We start from the raw sequence: 22217 nt of genomic DNA, 5'->3' as shown, positions 1-22217 counted from the left end.
GCAGGAAGCGTAGGGGGCTTGATTCGGAATGGGACGCGGCCCGGCCACTTCACCGCTGTTGTTATGATCCACCCTCGATGTCTCGATGGCTACTTCTGAGGCCCCTCCCTCCCTACTAGCAACTGAAGTTGAGACTAGAACCATCTTCATATCTGTCAAACACGCGTCACGAAACTACTGGAAACCAGGTTTCACCCTGAGTCCGTCCTTCAGTTCGGGTTCTGCTGAATTTTTATTAAGTTGGGTTTATTCCTGTGGTGTTAAGGATGCACTCGGGGGCGGTAGAGAAGGCTGGCTCGCCCAGAAAACGCGTCCTCTCCCGGGGGATGAGCGAGGAAGAGACGCTGCGGCATATTATAAAAGAGGTGGGTTTAACATGCCTGGTTTAAACTTAGATATTTGTTTTAAGTGTGTTTACACTTTGGTTTTCAATTCGGTTTAGTAATTAGAATCGGTTTTATTAAGAAACATGATCTCTTTGTGTGAGACTGACGAGATTCAAGTGGCGTCTTGTCTGAATTCCCCGTTCCACCTTAAATGGTGCAGCAGTTTACTATACTATTTAAGGTGGAACGGGGAGTTCGAACCAGAAGCTAGAGAGAAGTGATTTTCTTCTTTAGTCAAATTAGTTAATTAATTAAACAATATTTTGGTAAAATACACGTATAAGACACTTCTTTTCATATATTTAACTATGTATTAACTTGTACGAATCAAAAACATTTTTACTTCTTTGTTTTTCACTGTTAGGAAGCCAACCGTTAAACTGACAGCCATTAAAATATATTAGTTAGCGTTAGCTACATTAATAACCACAGAAATATCACTAAACATGTATTTCAGCACCACTCCCTTAACTGTATCTGATAATGGAGCTGTTTCCGAGCTGTGTGATTAATCAGTGTTGCCACATATTTTCTAAGGAAATTCTGGATGTTCGATAGTTAACGTTAGATGCATCCACCGTTTGGTGGCGCTAAAATGCGTGTTGAGTGATGATAAATACTTAAAATACTAAACATTAGCGTGTCAATAAAGTAATGCTGCATAATACAAAATAATATACTAATATACGTAGGGTACTATATCTATTATTCTAAAAATACTGTCGAACTGTACTATAATGTACTACACAGACTGTCGTACCATATTATAAATTCTGCCACATAATATACATATTACCATGGTGTACTAAAGTATACTATACATACTGCCACACAGTACTGTTAATGCTGTCACATTGTATAATATAGACACTTGTCAATGTAGTATGAGTATGCACTGTATGTTATATTTGATCGTGTGTGGTGGTATATCACAATATAGTAACTATAATAGATCAAAGTATATATATATATATATATATATATATATATATATATATATATATATATATATATATATATATATATATATATATATATATATATATTGTTCAGAATAGTGTAGTGTGTGAAGTATAGTACAGTAAAGTACTATAGTATACTATACAGTGAAGGAAATTCACATTATTTGATCCGTTGCTGATTTTGTAAGTTTGCCCACTGAAAAAGACGTGAACAGTCTATAATTTTAGTGGTAGTTTAATTTTAACAGTGAGAGACAGAATATCAAAAATAATATCTGGAAAATCACATTGAATAAATTATATAAATTTATTTGCATTTTGAAGAGAAAAATATGTTTTTGATCCCTCTGGCAAACAAGACTTAAGACTCTTGTTGGTAAGCAAATCAGTCAGATGTTATTTGTAGTTGATGATGAGGTTTGCGCACATGTCAGAAAAACAATTTGGTCCACTCCTCTTTGCAGATAATCCCTAAATCATTAAGATTTTTAAGATGTCACTCTGGCAACTCCAAAAGTTTTTTTATAGAATTAAGGTTTGTAGACTGGCTAGGCAACTCCATGACCTTAATGTGCTTCTTTTTGAGCCACTTCTTTGTTGCCATGGCTGTATGTTTTGGGTCATTGTTGTGCTGGAAGACCCAGCCACGACCTGTTTTTAATGTCCTGGTGGAAGGAATGAGGTTCTCACTCAGGATTTTATGGTAAATGGCTCCATCCATTCTCCCATTGATGCTGTGAAGTAGTCCTCTGCTCTTAGTAGAGAAACTTCCCTAAAACATAATGTTTCCATCTCCATGCTTGACAGTGGGGACAGTGTTCTTTAGGTCATAGTCAGCATTTCTCTTTCTCCAAATACAACCAGTTGACTTAATGCTAAATTTTGGCATCATCTGACCACAGAACCTTTTCCCAATCACTCATTCATCACTCAATCACTCAGAATCATTCAGGTGTTCATTGGCAAACTTCAGAGGGGTCTGCACATGTGCCTTTTTGAGCAGGGGGACCTTGAGGGATCTGCAGGATTTTAATCCATTACAGCGTAATGTGTTACCAATGGTTTTCTTGGTGACTGTGGTCCGAGCTGCCTTGAGATCATTAACTATTTCCCCCTGTGCATTTTTAGGCTGATTTCTCTGGGGCACATGAAACCCCAGATCGATGTCGACTGACAGTCATTTTGTATTTCTTCCATTTTCTCACCCAGCATCTTACTTAAGTTTTGTAGCTCATTTCAGCCTTGTGCAGGTCTATGATCTTGTCTCTGACGTCCTTAGATGGCAGCTGTCTTTAATGCAGGTAATGAGTTGATTAGGAGCGCCTAACTGGTCTGTAGGAGCCAGAAGTTCTAATAGTTTGTAGGGGATCAAATACGTATTTCTCTCTGCAAAATGCAAATTAATTTATATAATTTATACAGTCTAATTTTCGATATTATATTTTAGATAATTTATCTCTCACTGTTAAAATAATACTATGTGTATTATGTTGGGATATCGTACACATTATTAGGCATATTATTCCTGATTATACTGTGATACACTATACACAGTATACTTTAATATACTACACATAACATTCTATAATATATTATAATATAATATATATTATACATTTTGACATATTCTTAGAAAACCTTCTTGTACTATATTGTACCATACTACACTACATCTGTCGTAGTTCTATTTGTGACTGTAAAAGCAGCATTACCAATAAGTTTATTTTGGTACACTGAGATCATAAATGAGATTGTGTCTGACATGTGAACAGCTTTGTAACTCGTATGGAATTGTGCAGATGTTTGTAAGCTGACACTGGCTGTGAGATATTGTCTGTGCTGATTGTGTAATAGTGATCATATGACCTCATCCTTTCTGCTCTTGTGACAGGCCACCATTGACCTGAGTGCTTGACTCAGCTCATGCATTTACAGTGGGATCAGTCAGTGGTACTTAGAGGAAACCCAAGGCCGGCTATTAAACACTGTCGTATTGACCGAACTGACTCGTCCGGCATGTTTTACGAGTGCTTACTGCTCTCATATGGCACTGAGATCGAAATAAACTCGAAGCAGATAAAGAAATTCAGTCTTCAGTTAAAAGAATGACAGATTTTAAGAGCTTAGTGTTACTGGAAGACATTGCCCTCATTACAAACCACGAAAAAGTGGTTGTACTCAAAAACTATGCACCCATATTGCTGCAAATCTCTGCATGCAGTTATGTCTAAGGCAGTTACGTTAATGATTACAGGGGTGTTTTGATTAGACACAAAAGTGCACAAAATTGCTTTTCGAATTGCCATACAAAATAGCTCTTACAGTCTATGGCTGTATTCGGAATGGCATACTAGTATACTGCGTACTGCATACTGCACTAGTATGTACTGCATACTACACGCTGCCCAGTATGTAGTATTCGGTACTGTAACACTTTTGATTGTAGTACCCTACACGGTCCTGCTGTGACACACCAGTCAGTGCTCTGTAGTGCTCCGAATTCCTCAGAGTGAGTTGTAAACAGAAAGAACATGAAAAATGTCCTACCTTTTCATTATTAAAACTAATGAGATCTGCATACTGTCCAGAACAGCAATTGCTGCTTTTATTTTAGAGTTTAGCAGCTAACCCAATTCTAACAACCAATTAGCAGCAGCCCCCACAACCCAAGTATGTTCCAGTTATATTTAAATATGTTTTTCTATTTATTTTAGTAGATTACTATTTTCATCTATGTAAGTACCAACAAGAAGAAAACATTTAAACAAACTCTCATTCATATTTACACAATATCAACACAAATCAAACAATTTTATTAATTTGTATTCAAATAATTCCCTTATTTAAAAGAAAAATATGTATTTAAACACAGGGAATTATTTATTAAATCAACAGAACGATTTATTAAACAAAGGTAATTATTTATTAAATAAAGAGAACGATTTATTAAAACTGAGGGAATTTTTTATTAAAGTAACAGAATAATTTATTAAAACTGAGGGAATCATTTATTAAAATAACAGAATAATTTATTAAAACTGAGGGAATAATTTACTGCATCAAGGAAAGTAATGGCTCACCGCTGTCGAGACCCTCCGCTGTCCCGGCCGCGGAAAGCGCTCGGTCGCGGCAGCGGAGGGTCCCGGCCGCGGAAAGCGCTCGGTCGCGGCAGCGGTGGGTCCCCGCCGCGGAGAACGCGCGGCAGCGGAGGGTCCCCACTCGCGGAGAACGCGCGGCAGCGGAGAGTCCCGGCGGCGGACAGCGCTCGGCCGCGGCAGCGGAGGGGGCTCGACAGCGGTGAGCCAATACTTTCCAAAATAATTCCCTTAATTTAAAAATATATTTATTTATACAATTTAAAAATCTCTCGCACTCGCCTCCATCTTGTTTTTTTCTGAAGCGAGCTGGAGAAGCCAGTCGCAATGCATGTTGGGATGCAGTACACCGCGAAGATAGCTCTCCATGCACACTGCGGAATCGGAGCGGAGTAGTACACCATCCGGGTACCTGTAGTGCACTACAGATCCTCAGTTTGGTCACATACTGTGTACTGCATACTGGCTTTAGGCAGATTTAGTACGCGAGTAGTATGTAGTATGCCATTCCGAATACAGCCTATATTTGGGAGGTGTACCGTGTACCTCCTGGTGAGAGATCATTGATTGCTTGTGATGCCTCTGTGACATACTCAAAGTCTTTTTGCCAAGTTGACAAGAAAGGAAGCACGTCATTGGACTAAGAGAAGTAGGATGGTAATTTCAAAGAATTATCCACCATATAGGCTCTCCATCAGTCAGCTACCATTATCTTTGTTTGCAGTGGTTGCATGAAAAAGAAATGTTATCGGGTTTATGGATAAATCCAGGTTCCGTTAGGGATCTGAACATGGTTGGGTCCAAGTTTAGAGGCTTCGTAGTGAACTGTTCAGTACTGCCTTTGCTGTAGAATGACACGAAAGACTGGAAAACCATTGCATCCAACAGCCAGATACCCCTAGTAGTGATATGAGGGACAGTAACCTAACAGCTCAGTGATATGTGCATACACAACAGGGCTTTCTCAGGAGTGCCAGATTGCATGATTGTCAATTACAGGTGTTATGCTGCATGGTGTTTAACAGTGGTGCAGATAGTAAATATTAAGATCATCTTGTATCACAGTGTGTTATTGCCAGCCGGTTGGAACTGGTCCAGTATAAGCCCTCATTCCTCCTCCGATTGTGTTCCTGTTTATCTTCAGTGTGGAGGGACAGCAGTTAGGGCTGGGGATTAGTGAAGCGAGTCAGCATCTATACTGGCTCATTAAACACCCCCTTCTTTCACTTTGATTTCCTACAGTCCTTTGAGGCGTTATGGAGCAATAACAAAACTGCAATGTTCATTTTTCCAACAGCCATAATGTTTCTGCTCATCACCACCAGGCAAAAACATTATATTGTGCATATTCTGCCGAATCTGTGCCATTTCTGTCCCCAGAAAATGACATGTATAAATGTGCACAAAAATAACTTAAAAAGACATTTTATTAATATACAAGTGTCTTGTACATTAATTTGTGCATTTGTTACCTGTTCCTACTCTCTAACTTTATATTTTTCCATTGTTGTGTGAGACCAAATCCCATCTATGCTTTAAAAAAAGAATTTTCATAATAAGTCCAGAATGTTTAAGTTAAAATTCAAATTTCAGTTGTGTCCCTGGGTTTCTACTCAGTCCTGTTACCATAACACATAACCCCATCTAAAACATCTGGAACATTGTACAAGTCATATCTACAGCAGGAAGTGACATCAGTTGGTTCTTCTGAAGACCACAGGAAGAACAAAATTAGGTTCCCTCATTAAGTTCTGGTAAAATCAGTTGAATGTGCTCAGTGTCCTTATGCTATTAGCACAGCCACCATTTAGCTATTTTTCATGTTTTTGCTAATTCTATGCTAAAACTAATTTCTGTTACTTTCATTTCTGTTACTCAAAACATAAACAGTAACAGGAATGAGTGCCAGTAACAGGAGTGAGTTGCAGGAACAGGAATAAGTATCAGGAACAGAAGTGCTTTTTTGTCATCTTATTTGAACATGCAGTCAACCGTTTCTTTAAAATAAAGACTTTCTTTAGAGTAAAGTAAAGAGTGAACTTGCTATTAACATTTCTTTTTAAATGTCACATGATTTTTATAACCTTCTTCGGGTTAAAAACCTTGTAAAACAAGTAATTCTGTCTGAGTTTGACCTGTACATGTTAAGTTTAATTTGGAAGAGTTACAACAAGCAAATGGCTTCCATTCAGTGGATTTTTTTATATAATATGAATCTGGATGTTCTTTACATTATTTCCTGCTGAATAGACCACTAAATTTTTTTTTATATATATTGATTTCCGTTGAAAGTTAGGAACGTTTTTACTGCTAATGTGACATTACCATTTGAAAGATACATGTTTTTTTACATGACAATATAGAAATCACTTTTTAACATGACTTTTTACTGCCCCATGATAACAGTGATGTACTGTCTACAGTAGAACAGTATTAGTCCTGACACTATCATTAAAATGATTGATTGAGTCTCATAATGTGTCTTTAAAAAAAATAATAAATGGTCATATTTATGTTTTATTTATTTAATTGATTTAAAAAATAAAACCCATTATATTCCAACTCCAATCTTTTAACTTCACTGCTCTTTAAAAGGGTTGAAATGCATTATTATTATGCCATTATATTCATTAAATATAATAGTCTTAGGATGACACTAATAAAAATTTATTGCAATGACTTTTAGGACAATATATCATCCAAATGAAAAATACTTAACATGTGAGACCTTGTTATTGTTATCTCTGTTGCTAACATCTATCTCTCTGTGTTGATTTTATTAGGCTGAAGAGTCGAACAAGCGCACTTTATCACGCAGTGACAGCAGATATGGATCACTCAAACGAGGAGAAACAAGAGAAAGCCTGGTAAGAATAAATATTAACAACAAATATTCGTTATTAACGCTACACTATATGTTCAAAAATATCTACACACCTGTGCAGTTAGTGAACGCAGCATTGCAGGCACAGGTGCTCACACACAGCTAATTATGTAATCTCTATGGACGGGTTTCCAGTTCACAATCATTACTGGGTGTGTGAACAGCTGGGGGGCAAAAGTGCTTTGGTAACATAGTCAGCCATAGACTATAATGTTAGTCAACTGCTGTAATCAGCATTTTCCAATCACGTTTTTAACTGTTTGTAAATTCTTGTTGATTCTATAATACAGTACAGTTTTAGAGTTTGATCTGTTTATTTGATTTAAATGCCTACTATTATTACAATAAGTAAAATATTATATAGCAATAATTAATTACCAGTATATTTTATACTCATTAGCTCACTAAAAAGCTACATTAAGTTTGCTTCTCAGTAATAACATGGATGGGGGGGCAAAAATACCAGGTGAACAAAATTAACCAGCGTTTTGCGCGTGTAAATTAACTTCTCGCGAGCGCAAATATGACGCTCACAAGCAAAAAAAAAAGGGAATTGTGTGCTCGCTGAGCAGAATATCGCTCTCGAGCTTCATTTTTCTTCTCTTGAGTGTTTATTTTATTTTCTGCTCCAGTGAGTTTTTTGCCCAAGAGCCGGAGGAGGGCGGAGAAAGAAGGACAGCTGTGGAGTTAGCTAACTGGCTATGCTATAATCCAAACGACTGGCTCTCTGGCGCTGTTAGTCCGGGTTTAGTGCCCGGAGTGCCCGGCTCTCTCGTTCAGCACCTGTAGCGAGTGACCCTCCGGCACTGTTAGCCCGGGTTTAGTGCCCGGAGAGCCGGTCGCTCCCAGCACTGAACCCGGATCGATAGTTTGGATGTTAGCCTAGTTAGTTAGCGAACTCTCCTGCCGTCTTTCTTTCTCCGCCCTCCTCCGGCTCTTGGAGGTAGGCGGTCCGTCACAAACCCTGGAGATATCAGCCAATAGCATTTGCTGAGGAAGGTGATCCTGACCCCGCCCCCAAACTATCAAAACCACCCCTTTCAATACTCGAGCGCAAAAGCCTCGCTCGAGCAAAAATAAAAGCCGCAAGTAATTTGCATGGTGCGCGAGGAGAACTGTGAATTCGAGATGAAAATAAACACCGAAGGGGAGAAAAATGAAGCTAGATAGCGATATTCTGTTCAGCGTGCACAAAATTCTCTCCTTTTTTGCTTGTGAGCTTCATATTTGCGCTCGCGAGAAGTTAATTTACACAGGCAAAATGTAAAAACACACTGGTTGATTTTATTCACCTGTTTTTTTTTTTGCTCCCCCGACATTGATGTGACGCCATACTACAGGGTTATAAAGCCCATTCTTGGACTGTGGGGCCCTTTGGAGTGATAGATGGAGCTCCATCCAATACCTTTGGGATGAGTTAGAGTGGCAGAACTAACCCAATATTAGTATCTAACCTCTAATACTTTTATAATGTGTCTGAATGTAAGCAAATCTTCCTCACAAAAATGTTTGAGCTTTTAGTGTTATGCCTTCCTAGACGAGTAGAGCCTGTAACTGAAGCAAATTAGGACACACATCTTATTTATACTTCAGCAGACACTATAGCCTGGTATGAATCCTGGATCATGCTTCTACTCCATCAGCAGCCAGAGTCTGAGATGCCTCATTGATTGGTGGCAGTTGAAAAAAAAGCAGATTCTGTGTTTGTCCTGAATCTCCTAATGTTGAAAGCATTACTGCTTTAATTGAGGTTAAATAGTGATGAAAATTGGGATAAAAAAAAATCTTTGGAATTCACATGCACTCACTTAGGAAAAAACCAGCAAATCCATTAAGAATGAAAGATTTATTCGTACATGGTAGCTTACAGAAACTCACTGCTGATTAATTATGCGCACTGATCTATAGCTGTCACCAGGTATTATATAGAAATGGTCCATATACCAAGCCCTGTACGTCTGTATTCAAATAACTGCTTGTAGATTACAGTAACATATCAGATAAAACGTACTGTAAACATATTTAATCAGCAGCAGAACTAGAAAAATCTCACTTAACACTACGCCACGCCTTGCCAACCAACTGGGTTCATTCTGGGCAGCACAGGGCAGCAGCAGGGACTTGGCAAATAACTCAGCCTAGCCTTGGAAATGATAGAGTAAACAGTGTCCCAGTTCACGCCCTGCTGATTCATTCAGCCAAGCTCTGTTCCTCCCCAGCTCAGTGAATCACGGGTACATATGGAAAATATATTAATATTTACAGTTATTCTTTTTTGTTTTGTGTTAGAGTGAAGAGGAGCATGCAGGAAATCCTGGAATGGTACAGTATAATGTTTTGATACTTATATTGATAATATAATGGGGGATTGGATGGTGGACTGATCATTTTTAGGGAAACTCTCACCCAACATGAGTACACGTCCCATACCAGTGGTGTAAAATGTGCCTGCCCCTTTCTTAATTTCTTAATGTTTGTTACTTAATATGCAAACAAAAAATGCAGTTTTTAAATTAAGGTTTTAATTATTAAGGGAAAACACATTAGAGGTTTTTCCAGCATGAAAAGCAACAAAACAGCCCTAGACCATAACCCTACCACCACCATATTTTACTGTAGGTATGATGCTTTTTTGAAATTTAAAAGTGTTACTTTTACATCAGATGTAATGGGACAAACGCCTTCCAAAAAGCAACGTTTTTACCCACAGTCCACAGAGTATTTTTCCAATACATTCCAATACAAAACTAATTAATTAATTTCTTTCTCATTTGTTCCTGGGTATTGGCATGATGTCTAGCATTTCAGTATGTTTTGGTCTACTTCGCTTTGTCCGGTTCTGTGCGGTTCTGTTTAAGTGATTTCTTGATTGAGAACAGGTGTGGCAGTAATCAGGACTGGGTGTGGCTAGAGAAATTAAACTCAGGTGTGATACGCCACAGTTATGTTTTAACTAGGGGGAAAACACTTTTTTTTACACAGTGCCATGTAGGTTTGAAGTTTTTTTTCTTTAGTCAAAAACTGCTTTTTCTGTTTACTTGTGTTGTCTTTGGCTAATATTTAAATTTGTTTGATGATCTGAAACAGTTAAGAATGAAAAAATGAAAGAAAATCTAAAGGGGCAAACAGTATACACTCTGTAACTAAAGAACCTCAGTCTGGGTCATAGTTTTGTAAACTGAAAAAGTGAAGTTAATACATACGAAGCCAATAATATACTATGAAAGCATGTATTTATTTATTGGTTTAAAAAAAAAGGTTTAATTGTGTTTAAATTCCAATTTTTAGTAGCAAAGGTAAAACATGCAGGAACATGATGGCACAATCAATTTGAGTATATCTTGCCCCGGCCTGTATGTAGATTATAAAGTGTTCTTTGGTTCTTTGAAAGGCGCAATGTAAGTGTAACTACATCATCATCAACAGAGTGACCACCCCATAGGCCAGACCTTAATATAATCAAATAAAATAATACAATAATTTTGTTAAGCATGGGAACTGCACCCCCACCACCATGTTTTACAGTCTATGAAAGGTTTCTCTGACTTTTGCACAGATTGTATTTTTTTTTAAGTTTATTTGATTTCTTGGTTTGTTTGTTGTGCAGCTGGAGCTTCAGGCAAACTATGAAGACTCTTTGCAGGAGCTGCAGACCCTCGAGCTCAGGCAGGAGGTGCTGTTATTCCAGGTGGACTGTCTCCAGGATGCCCTCCAGGGAGCTGAAGAGATGCTCGCTGAGACGCAGAGAGAATCTCAAGAAGCCCATATGGTACAAACAAAACAATATAAATCATTTATAATCATCATATAGCCGCATATATCGTATAGGCAGTAGGCTATAGGCAAATGCTAGGGGCATCATTTTAAGTGTTTAATTTTACAATAAAAACTAATCCCACAACACCATAATGTTTGTAGTCTAATAATATTAGCCCTAATATTTTGTTTATGTTCTTTGTCTCTGCCTGCACTGAGAATTAACTATCTTCCTGAATTGGCATTTTAGTCTATGTCATGGCTGTGCAGAATTCAGGCACATGCAGATGCAAAAAAATATACTTTATTAACAAAAGTATTAGGCAAAGGGATGGTCAAACAAAAAAGAGTAAACAATGGCAATCAGCAGTAACAAAGAGATATCATACCAGGGTTGGTAAACAGTCCAGTCCAGGCAAGTCGGGAAGTCGGGAACAAAACAATGTCAAAAACAAGAGATAAACACAGGCAATAATGCATCGTGCGAGGCTAGAACCATCAATACTCAGCAAAGGCTGAAAGTAAATGAGCTCCTTTTATAGGTCTAAACCATGTGGCTAGTACTCAGGTAATCTGCTTCCTGGAAGTGTCATGTGCTGTGTCATGTGATCGGGATTGGGTGTAGTGTCATTGTGTGGTGCATCCTCAGCAATGTAGTCGTGACCAGTGATGGTATAGTTACTTTGAAAAAGTAATCCGATTACTGATTACTCCTTTAAAAAGTAACTTAGTTACTTTATGGATTACTTGATTTTTAAAAGTTACTGTACAAGTTACTTTATTAGTTACTTTCAGCAGCTGCAGACACCACCTCCCGCCGCGGCGCCGCCTTAACATAAAAACTATAACCAGTTTTGCCAATACTCCCTTTATTGGAAAGTGCATTTTTAACAGCAACAATGTATCTCTAGACATTTAAAGTTGAACTATTTCCTGATTTTTTTTTTTATATAAAAATAAAAGACAATTTCTCTTGAATTAACTTAACATAAATTATTTATTTTATAAAAAATAAAATATGGTCTTTCTTGATTTCACTTAACATAAATACTTGTTTTTATAAAAAAGAAAAATAAAGAAAGTCTTTCTTGACCTGAAATATTTAACACTGTAAATCTTAACATTGAACCTGTTGTTCTCTGCAGGGCAGCAAAGAGTGGTTTTATAAAACAAAACCGTGTATGTGGTCTAGGCCAGGGATCACATATATGCGGACTGCGGTCCGGGTCCGGACCCAGACGTTGTCCAGTGCGGACCCAAACCAGTAAACTACTGAAAAGTATTTAATTTTGACAGCGTTCATTTAAAGCGTCAGAACTTTTCTTGTCTTTACGGTATGTGTGTCTTTGTGCTCTGCGGCACAAAATCTTCAAACGCTCTCCTCTGCCAATCAGATCTGTGCAGACCGCTGCCCTGGCTAGTGAATTGGGACGCGGCCGGGAAAAACCGCCTTTATAAAGAGAGAGAGAGACTGAGAACTAGCGGAAAAATGAGAACAGGTGGAAACTAAAGACACGCCGAGCGCGAGAGAGAGACGGGAGGATTGTAAAGGTGACGGGAAAGGGAGCGGTGTGTGTGTGTGTCTGTGTGTGAGTGTGAGGTGGAGAGAGAGAGAGAGAGTAACGCACAGTGACTTGGATAAGTAACTTCAATCTGATTACTGGATTGGAAATAGTAACGCGTTAGATTACTCGTTACTGAAAAAAAGGGTCAGATTAGAGTAACGCGTTAAGTAACGCGTTACTGACATCACTGGTCGTGACAGTCTAGTTAGCTAGCCAATGTTTTCCCTTTTAATTAGGGCTGCAGCTAACAATTATTTTGATAATCAGTTAATCTGTTAATTATTGGAAACAAAGCTAAATTTGACTTTTAGTACTTTATTTAATAAATCAACATTTATTTGTACTAATTTTGTAATTGTATAAGGGACGCACAAGCTACCATTATAAAAATATTAGTGTTTACATAAAGAATTAACCTCTGACAGTTAAATAAATTTTATTATGATCATTATTTTATAACACAACAACAGTTCATGTAAAATAAATATACACTTTGCTGTGGTTCTCAAACACTTCCATGTAGTGTCGCAGTCAGAAAAGACCATGAAAAAAGCTGTAACTGATGCTGCATTTAAGGTGGAATGGAGATATCTTAGTAACATTGAGTGAGAGAAATAATATAACTTGTTAGCTTGACTAAAGCTGTGATTTGTTTTTGAACTGCTGGTCGAGCTGCCACATTTAAGGTGGGATTTAGGGTTTAAGTGAAAACTTTGGGGGGGAAATCCTATGGCTAACTCGTTTGCTAAACTGTGAGATATAAATAGTGAGATAGTGAGATATAAATTTACTTAGGATGAGATGCATCTTGTTTAACTACTCTAGCAGACTTTAGGAACGTTAAGTGAGAGAAAAAATAGAATTAATTAAAAACTTGATGAATCTTTTTCACCCATGGCTCCAACATGCATCCAGTTATTTGTGCTTTACTGCCCCACATTAAGGGGTAGCAACTGTGCTTATATGTATAATAACATATACCTAATCAATTATTAATTTAGTTTCCAATTATTTTAATCCTCGATTTAATTAATTGTTGCAGCCCTACTTCTTATAATGGTAGATTAAAATGTATTTCCTTTTTTCATTAACATAAGCCTTTACATTTTTATTTTTAATTTATTCATGGTTGTTGTAGCTACAGCAAACGGGCTTCATGTGAGAGAAGTTCAAACTAAACACAGTTGTGTGTATAATTGCAGCTAGGTGTATTTTACTTTGTGTTTAGAATGTTATGTGCAAAAATGTGTCAGATTATATTAGTATACCTCAATAAGTGTTTTAATTAATACATTAATTAGTAGAATTAATTATGAAAGTTTTTTGTTTCTGCACTGGTTTATGTATTAATAGAGTATTTTGTGCAAACCTTACTTATGTTTTTATATTGTGTACACATTTTTTTTTACTAATTTAATTCTCCATGCTTTTAAAGACTGTTTTTACTGTTTAATGCTAAACGCAATGATTGATGATGCAAGGGGCACTAACCAATTTAATACATCAACAAAATGAACAACACAATATACTGGAATACACAAAATTTCACAATATTTATATTGCATTAAATACTCTTCCACATTCTATCCAGAGAGGTTGCTAAATTTCCAAATCTCCTAAATGTACAGACTGTCACTTTAATAACTCTGTCTCTCATCCCTCTCTATTTCTGTCCCTCATTCCTCTCTTTCTCTGTATCTTTTTCTCTCTGTTGTGCAGGAGCTGGAGCGAGAGAGGGAGCGGAGGAGGAAGCTGGAGGATTCTGTAGCTCGGCTGGTGCAGGAGGTGGAGCGGTTGAAGGAGGTGAGGGAGGCTAAGGTTATGTAACTGCACTGCCCACACTGAACCAGGAGGAGCTGCCCACTCACACGCTGGCAGTGGTTGTGGGAAGAGTGGGGGTGGTTGGTCGCTTGCATAACGCTGTTCTGGAGAGATAAAATGATCTCGTTTTGTGTTTCTGTACAAGCTGGAGGAACTGTGTGTAGAGGGTCTAAGCACTAAGCAGTACCAGCAATACGCCATGCAAAACACGTGTCACTGTATTTAAGTCCCGTTTAAGTTTAAAGTCAGTGTACAGGTGCTCAGATCCTCACTGCATATTTACTGCTGTGGCATCGCTAAATCTATATTTTAACATCTGTGATCCAGTACGTTTGTTTGTACAGTGGGTGTGTTAAATGTATAATCTCTAAAAACAGACATTTTTCAAATTCCTATAAACATTTATACTCTGTCTCATGCACATGGACTTTTTTTTGTGTGGTGGAGTTTTGGTAAAGGGAAATACATTTGAAAAGAAGGTGGGAAGTAAGTTGAGTTAAAGTTCTCTAAATGGTTTATCTGACGGTCAGTGCTGTGAGGTGTAAAGAATGGAACATGACCCAACTAAGATCAACTCAGTTAAAAGCACAATATGGTTGGTGCTTGGGTTTGATTGAGTTAGATTGGGGTTGATTGATTTGGGTTGGGTTAGATTTGGGTTGTGTTGGCTTGGTTGGGTTAGGGGTGGTATCAGGTGGGGTTGGGGGTGGGTTTGGGTTTGAAATTGATTGGGTTGGGTTGGATTTGGTTCAGCTTGGGTTTGGTTGAGTTGAGATAAGTTAGGGTTTGAGTTAGAGTTGGGTTATGCTTGGTTGGGTTAGGAGTGGGTTTGGAATAGTTTTGAGTTAAAGTTGGGTTATGGGTGAGTAAGAGTTATGGGTGGGTTCGGGTTGGGTTATTGGTGGGTTCTGGTTGGGTTTGATTTAGTTGGGGTTGGATTGGGTTGAGTTGATTTGGGTTGGTTTTGATTGATTGGGTTGAGTTAAGTTGGGTTGGATTTTGGTACAGCTTGGGTTGGGTTACGCTTGGTTGGGTTAGGGATGAGTTCGGATTAGTTTTGAGTTAAAGTTGGGTTATGGCTGTGTTCGGGTTGGATTTGATTTATTTGAGCTTTGTTAAGTTGGGTTAGGTTTGATGGGGTTGAGTTGAGTTGGGTTGGATTTTGGTACAGCTTGGGTTTGGTTGAGTTTGGCTAGGTTAGAGTTAGGGTTGGGTTACGCTTGGTTGGGTTAGGGGTGGGTTCGGATTAGTTTTTAGGTAAAGTTAGGTTATGGGTCTGTTCAGGTTTTGTTTGATTTAGTTGGGCTTTGTTGAGTTGGGTTGGGTTTGATTGGGTTGAGCTGAGTTATGTTGGGTTGGATTTTGGTTCAGTTTGGGTGTTGGTTGAGTTGAGTTGGGTTGGGTTAGGTTAGAGTTTGAGTTAGGGTTGGGTTACACTTGGTTGGGTTAGGAGTGGGTTTGGTTTAATTTTGATTTAATGTTGGGTTATGAATGAGTTAGAGTTGGGTTTGGGTGGGCCCGGTTTGTTTGGGCCTGGGTGCCATCCATGCCATTTTACAGTTTTACATTTTACAGAACTTACTTGCCAAGCTTATCATATTTCTTTATATTTTATCAACAGGAAAACAGTTCTCTTTCTGCTGAGCTGGTCAGAAGCACCGCTGAGACCGTTGGAGCCGAAGGTAACCTTGCTGATGCAGTAGATGGAGGAGTTCCCAACTCCACCCCCAGTTCAGATGGAGTCTCACAGTCTTCAGCCTCTACTTTTGCATCTTCAGAACAGAAGATGTTGGGTATTCTGACCTCCTTGTTCAAGAACAGAAGACTGGAGCCTAGCTTATTAAAGCCTGCAGGTCCTCAGAGCTCTTCAGGAGGATCGTCGGTGGACCAGGAAGTGAAGGAACCTGAGAAACCGGCTGAGCTGAGGGCGGAGTCAGGGCTTGAGGGCGGAGTTAGCCAGAAAGCTCTGGACGGGGAGGAAAATGATGAGAGCAGTGGGTATGAAGACGCACCATCAGAGTTCTCACCCGCCTCAACTCCGGAGGGCTGCGCTGGGCTGTTGGAAGATGAAGTTGTTACTGAAGATGGAGAACCAAGCAACAGTGATGATCCTATATTCCAGAAGAACCCAGGAGACTCCTGCATTCTGTCTTAAAGAACCTTTTATCTCATGGTGCATTCCTTACTGATCAGAGACCAGCCGCTTGGTTGTTCTCTGATTGCCTGCTGTTCTTTTAGAAGCTTCTCTCTTTAAAATGCAGGTGCCTGAAGGGTTCTTTTAAGAAATGCCGCTTAAGAACCATCTTCGGTTCTCTAAGCGGCATTTAAATGAATGGTTCTTTAAATAATTATTTTTGGCTTTAAAATTTAAGAACAATTTAGGAACCTGTTTAGAGTTTACAGAACTTTGACACTATGTAAAGGTTCTATACATAATCTCTTAGAGCCATACATTGAAGTTTAGAACCATTTAGGAACCATGATTTACAGTTAATAGAACCTTAATACTACTACTCTCCTCCTCTTTGAACCACACGTGTCTGCCAAAAACATTTAGAAACCATTTTACAGTTTAAAAAAACTTTACATGTTAAGGTTCTACAGAAACAAATTACAGTTTTTATAACCATGAATTATAGCCTAGAACAATTTAAGAAACCTTTTAAACCTTACAGAATCTTTATATAATTAAAAGGTACTAAATCAAAGAAAGATTCATCCTAGAACCTTATATCCAAGTTTAAGAAACATTTAGAAATAATTTTATCATTTAAAGAACCTGTATGTTAAGGTTCTATATTATTACAAGGTTCTTCTTAGAACCATACGGCCAAAATTTAGGAGCCGTTTTAAAGTTTTAAGTCTTAAGGCAGAACCTCTTCATAACTTGATGAAACTTAATGTAAAGGTTCTTTATAAAGTTAAGGAACTTTTATTATATAGTCAGAACACATTTTTTAAGATTGAAGGTGTATTTTGTACAGTTAGTAACTATGTATCTTTGCACAAATGATCATTATCAAGAAGTGAAATCTGAATCTACATCTGAATCTGTAACTGGTTCTAGTTGAACCGGTTTGGTTCTGAGTTAGTGGTACACTGGTGTTTCTCCTGCATCACTGATGTAATCACAGCAGTGCTTTCTGTGTTTCTCAGGGCTGCGGTAGACGTTAATGACGTTAATGGCCTGAGAGATCTCGTAATGTAGCCAGGCAGGTGCATTGTGGGATTTATGTTACATATCTTAGTCTGCGTCAGTGGAATCTTAGTAAATCTGTGTCTGATAGAGAACCGTATAGTTCTAAGTGTATTTTAGACACACATTCCATCACACATATATCATATTATCCATAGTGACATGCTTTATCACCTTTACTTGCATATACGCTGCTGTTTTATTGATTATAATTAGACAAATCAGATAGAATTACATTCATATCAGGCAGTTTGCCCTGGACTCTTGATACCTGAGTTGGATAAGATACCACCATTCAAAAGTTTGGAATCATTAATTAAATCAAAAATCATATACATTCTGTTTATATAAGCTCCAGATAAATCAGTCTGACTATTTTTAACTAATTTAGTCTCTAATCTAAAACACAATGTCCAGAATGATGGACAGAGCTTTAGATGGTTCTAAAACAACTTTAAAAATTGTAGAACATCAGAAGTTAATTCTGCAGAAGCGGACAACGAAGCTTTAAGAAGTGCTGCTTTTTGAACAAGGTTGCATAATACGAAGAAGCCAATCACAACACAGTGGAGTATTCTTCCTCAAACTGTATGTCTAAGATGGAAATTCTAAAATATTTTTTATTTGTAAGAGTGAAGGTTGTGTTTTTGTACAGTAGCTTTACTGATCTCTCATCCGAATCAGTTAACATACCGCACATATCAAGCTGTAGTGATCACCTGGGGAATAAATCAGGTTCAGCTGCACCTGAACAGTCATCTGGCTCAAACATTATGAGTGTATTTGATAGTTGGTGCAGGACCAGAGCACCACCACCTTCTCTTGTGGGTCTTGGTACGGTTGTTTTGGTCAGCACCTGAGTCTGAGTTTTTTTATTTATTTATTTTTTTAACTATAATGTGGCTAAAGTGACTAATATGCAGTGGCCCTTCAGTGCCATACATTCTATACCACACAAATACTAGAAATAATAGATTAATGCAAATGAGAGAGGCACAAAATAGTCTTTTCTAAACTTCATCATCATCAATCTTAATTATATCTTCCTGCCCTCTCCATCTCATTTTGCCTATCCGCTAGATGTGGACTGGCCATTAAGAATTTTTTATTTGGTCAATAATATGACGGAAGCTCTCCTGTTTTTTTAAACCTGCCCTTGTTTATCTTCTGTTATTTGCTGTAAAAAACTGGACAGTGTGATGTCTCTCAAAAGTGAAGCCACTATAGATGAAGTGCCTCTGCTGGTTGGTTTGGGGTGTCTACTTGTTGAGTAGGCAAATCTGGCTCCGTCTTTTGGTATCTACTGCGCAGACTGTGGTGGAAAATTTGACAACATGGTGGACAATTTTGACTTCATTTCTATAGAACAGAATGGAATTGAACCACATTGTTTGAGTCCTGGCTTTTTTCATTTTTTTTTTTTTCAGTTTTTGTGTGGGTGCCATGCACCTACCAGCAAGATACTGCCCAAGGGTGGCCACCCATGTCACAAGTGATTCCACGCTTTTGAATGCTGATATGGTGTATTTAAAAGAATCATTCCTGTTAACTTTAGACCAAACTTGGCCTTGTCTGATTATCTGCTGTACTTTAGAGCGCGTGTTTGCTCTTGGGGTCAGTGTCTACTGTTTGCTGTACTGGCGCGAGAGAGGCCTTGAGCTGAGCCGAGCTGTTCAATCTCTTTTGTGTTTGTCTTCACTGATGTTTAGATAGCTGAGCTAAAAATACACACCGGTTAGCTGCAGATAAGTGGATACGTCTGTCTTACCTTAACAATACCAGCTGCTGCTGCTGCACAATACCCACAATACCCAGCCTGAATCAGTCGGGTTAGGGGCAGTGAGCAGTGAGACGCATAAATATTGGGACGGAGACAAAAGAAAATGATGTAATTATACATGTGAAACTGTGCTACACTGTGAGATATTAGTGTGGGTGGGCTATGGTCATGGGCAGAAAGCCAAAAGCTGAGATAATAGGCACACCAATATTTAGGGTATAGAACCTCCTGCACTATAGGGTTAGTGTGAAGGCTAATCAGATTTGTTTCTCTAATCAGATCTGTTGAGATGAATGTGCAAGTGATCAGATTGGATTTGCATGTTCAAACATCACAAACGGACAAATGAGCATCTGATTATAATCGCATTTCAATATTTTTCCAAATGTGATTTGGATCCGATTTAGTTAAAATCAGGTTTCATAAAGTTTCTTGCTGTTCAGACTATACAAAATTGATTTGGGTTAGGGGTGTGCCATATCGTGTCGTACGCAATATTATCACCAAAAAAAAATTATATTGTGAACAATATTACACCCTAAAATATCATGCCACATCACTCACCCCTAATTATATTACTTTTTTTTTTGTTGCTGTTTTTAGCAAAAGAAAAATTCACACTGTTCTTATTCCCCATTATAAATCTACTAGAAACAGATTATATCTGTCCAGTATCATTCATTTTACTTCAATCCTGGATATATAAAGATATATGAAGTGCATTTTTTAGAATAAGGACATTCTGGATTATTGACTTCTGTAAATTTGATAAAATTCTTATTTTACAATATCTCAGGGCTGAGCCATATCATATCGTATGCAACAATAAAATAACTTTTTGCAGTAGTAAAAATAAAAAAATATATATATATACATTTTTTGTCATATTGCCAAGGGTAACATTATTGCGAAAATACCACGAAATCTTGTGATATTATTTTAGGGCTATATTGCTCACCCCTAATCTGGATACAGTAAGATATGCAAAAAAATCTGATTGGGCAGGCAGTCTGAACACACTTTAACCTTTACCTTGCAGCATAGAATTATAACATACATTCATTTAGGCATTTTAAGGCTCCTGTTAGCAAAAGGTAATTAGCACTAGGCTATTAGCTAAAATCACATTTCACATGGTTTCTGCCTGTTTAGACTATTAAAAGTTTGGATTTTAACTGGATACAGTCTAGATATTCCACAACTCTGATTTGTGCTGGCAGTCTGACCATAGCTCTGAAGTGAGTTATTGTGATTATGTCACAGTCCTGCTGTGTTTAGACACCGAGGGTCGTACAGCAAGATCAGTATCAGAACTTTCCACTGGACGCTGGCCTGTTTGGTGACGTGGTCAGTGTGTTTTACACGGGTGTCTTGCTAAATTATGAACCTCAGTGGTTCTGGAGGCCTTTTTTGGACATGAGATGAAATCCAGTCAGGCAAACCCAAACCATGAGCTTGGGCTCATGTGGAGAGTCTCTCGTTCCACACATTCCTCAGCTCTGAGCTTTATCCTCAGCAGAAAATGAGGATTCTTTGGATTTATAAATCTGCCCTTTCAGCACTGCACCTCTGATTTGGTGGTTTTTATGCTGGGTTTTTATTGGTATTACATATATATACTCATCATTGACAAAGTAGTTGCACCCAGAAGGAGTCAACTGGCAGGAAGGAAACTTGGTGGGTAGTCATGCCAGATTGAGGCAGCGTGTTCTTCAGTAATGAATCAACCAACAGTTTACAACCAACAACATTCGGCCTTCATTAAAGGGACACTTAACAGCCCAACGTTAGGTTAATAAGGTCTTGCAACCGGGGGCCCAACCTTCTCTAAACTTACACTCACATTGTGCTATTCCAACAAGACAGTGCTTATCCACTTACTGATGCCATCTCAAGAGCTTGCAGGAGTTGTGTGAGAATATTCAAGCTGCATGGGATGGATTATCGCAGGACTCCACTAGGAACATCTACAACTCCAAGAGTCTAGCATGTTGCACCTGTTATACATGCATTTCACACTACTTATGTATTTGTAGCTCAATAAATATTGGCAATACCAGTCTAATTGTTTAATCAATAATTATTCATGGTACCTTATCTTCCTTCTGAATAGCATTACAAAACCCCACTTTATTCTGTGTGCAACTATTTCTTTAATGATCAGTTTAAGTCTAAAGCTAGAGATGCCTTCAAAATATGGAGTGAATTCCAAGAATGCTGGGAGTTTTTAATAATTTTTGCACTTACAGGACGGCATACTGAAAAAGTTCCTTACTATATTTTAAATCTTACATGATAATATTTGTTGACCCACGTGGATGTGTAAATAAGGCAGGCCTAAGAACTAAGGGAAAGCTACTTTTACTATGAAGATGTGTCAGGATGTTTTGAGATGTTGCTTTCACAATAAATTTTGTACATTTCAAAGGATTTGTGTCTCTTTTATTTACAGAATACATCACCACAACACTACACAGAACTTCTTTACTACTGTACCAAAGTATTATTATTTTCTTCTACTTCCACCTTTACTTTATTACATATTTAATATGTTTAATAATTTCACTCTGATATTTTTTTTCTGTGCTGCATCGTTACAATTATTAAAATCATAGCAAAGCCACATTATCACTAAAGCCAGAGCGGTAGATGTGTTATATCTAATTTTCTTTTAATTTTAAACTGCTTAAATGTAGTTATTATTTTTTCATTATTTATTTGTCACGTCAATTCTGAGATTAAGTTATTTTAATAGCTTTTTTATTGAACTTA

At 37.9% G+C, this 22217-nt stretch overlaps 1 protein-coding gene across 1 annotated transcript; it reads left to right on the top strand.

Moving 5' to 3' along the window:
* The first annotated feature begins 84 nt into the window (after positions 1–84).
* Positions 85–21875, top strand: si:ch1073-456m8.1 (leucine-rich repeat flightless-interacting protein 1). The gene is made up of 6 exons (XM_007239754.4): positions 85–365; positions 7227–7310; positions 9617–9649; positions 10935–11096; positions 14368–14451; positions 16091–21875. The coding sequence occupies exons 1-6, from the start codon at positions 267–269 to the stop codon at positions 16622–16624; spliced, it is 996 nt and encodes a 331-aa protein (XP_007239816.3). The 5' UTR covers positions 85–266; the 3' UTR covers positions 16625–21875.
* Positions 21876–22217: the final 342 nt, after the last annotated feature.

The sequence above is a fragment of the Astyanax mexicanus genome, chromosome 24 (genome assembly GCF_023375975.1).
Source record: "Astyanax mexicanus isolate ESR-SI-001 chromosome 24, AstMex3_surface, whole genome shotgun sequence".
Taxonomy (NCBI): domain Eukaryota; kingdom Metazoa; phylum Chordata; class Actinopteri; order Characiformes; family Acestrorhamphidae; genus Astyanax; species Astyanax mexicanus.
Note: the sequence above shows the minus strand (reverse complement) of the source record. Positions and strands in the feature narration are given on the sequence as shown.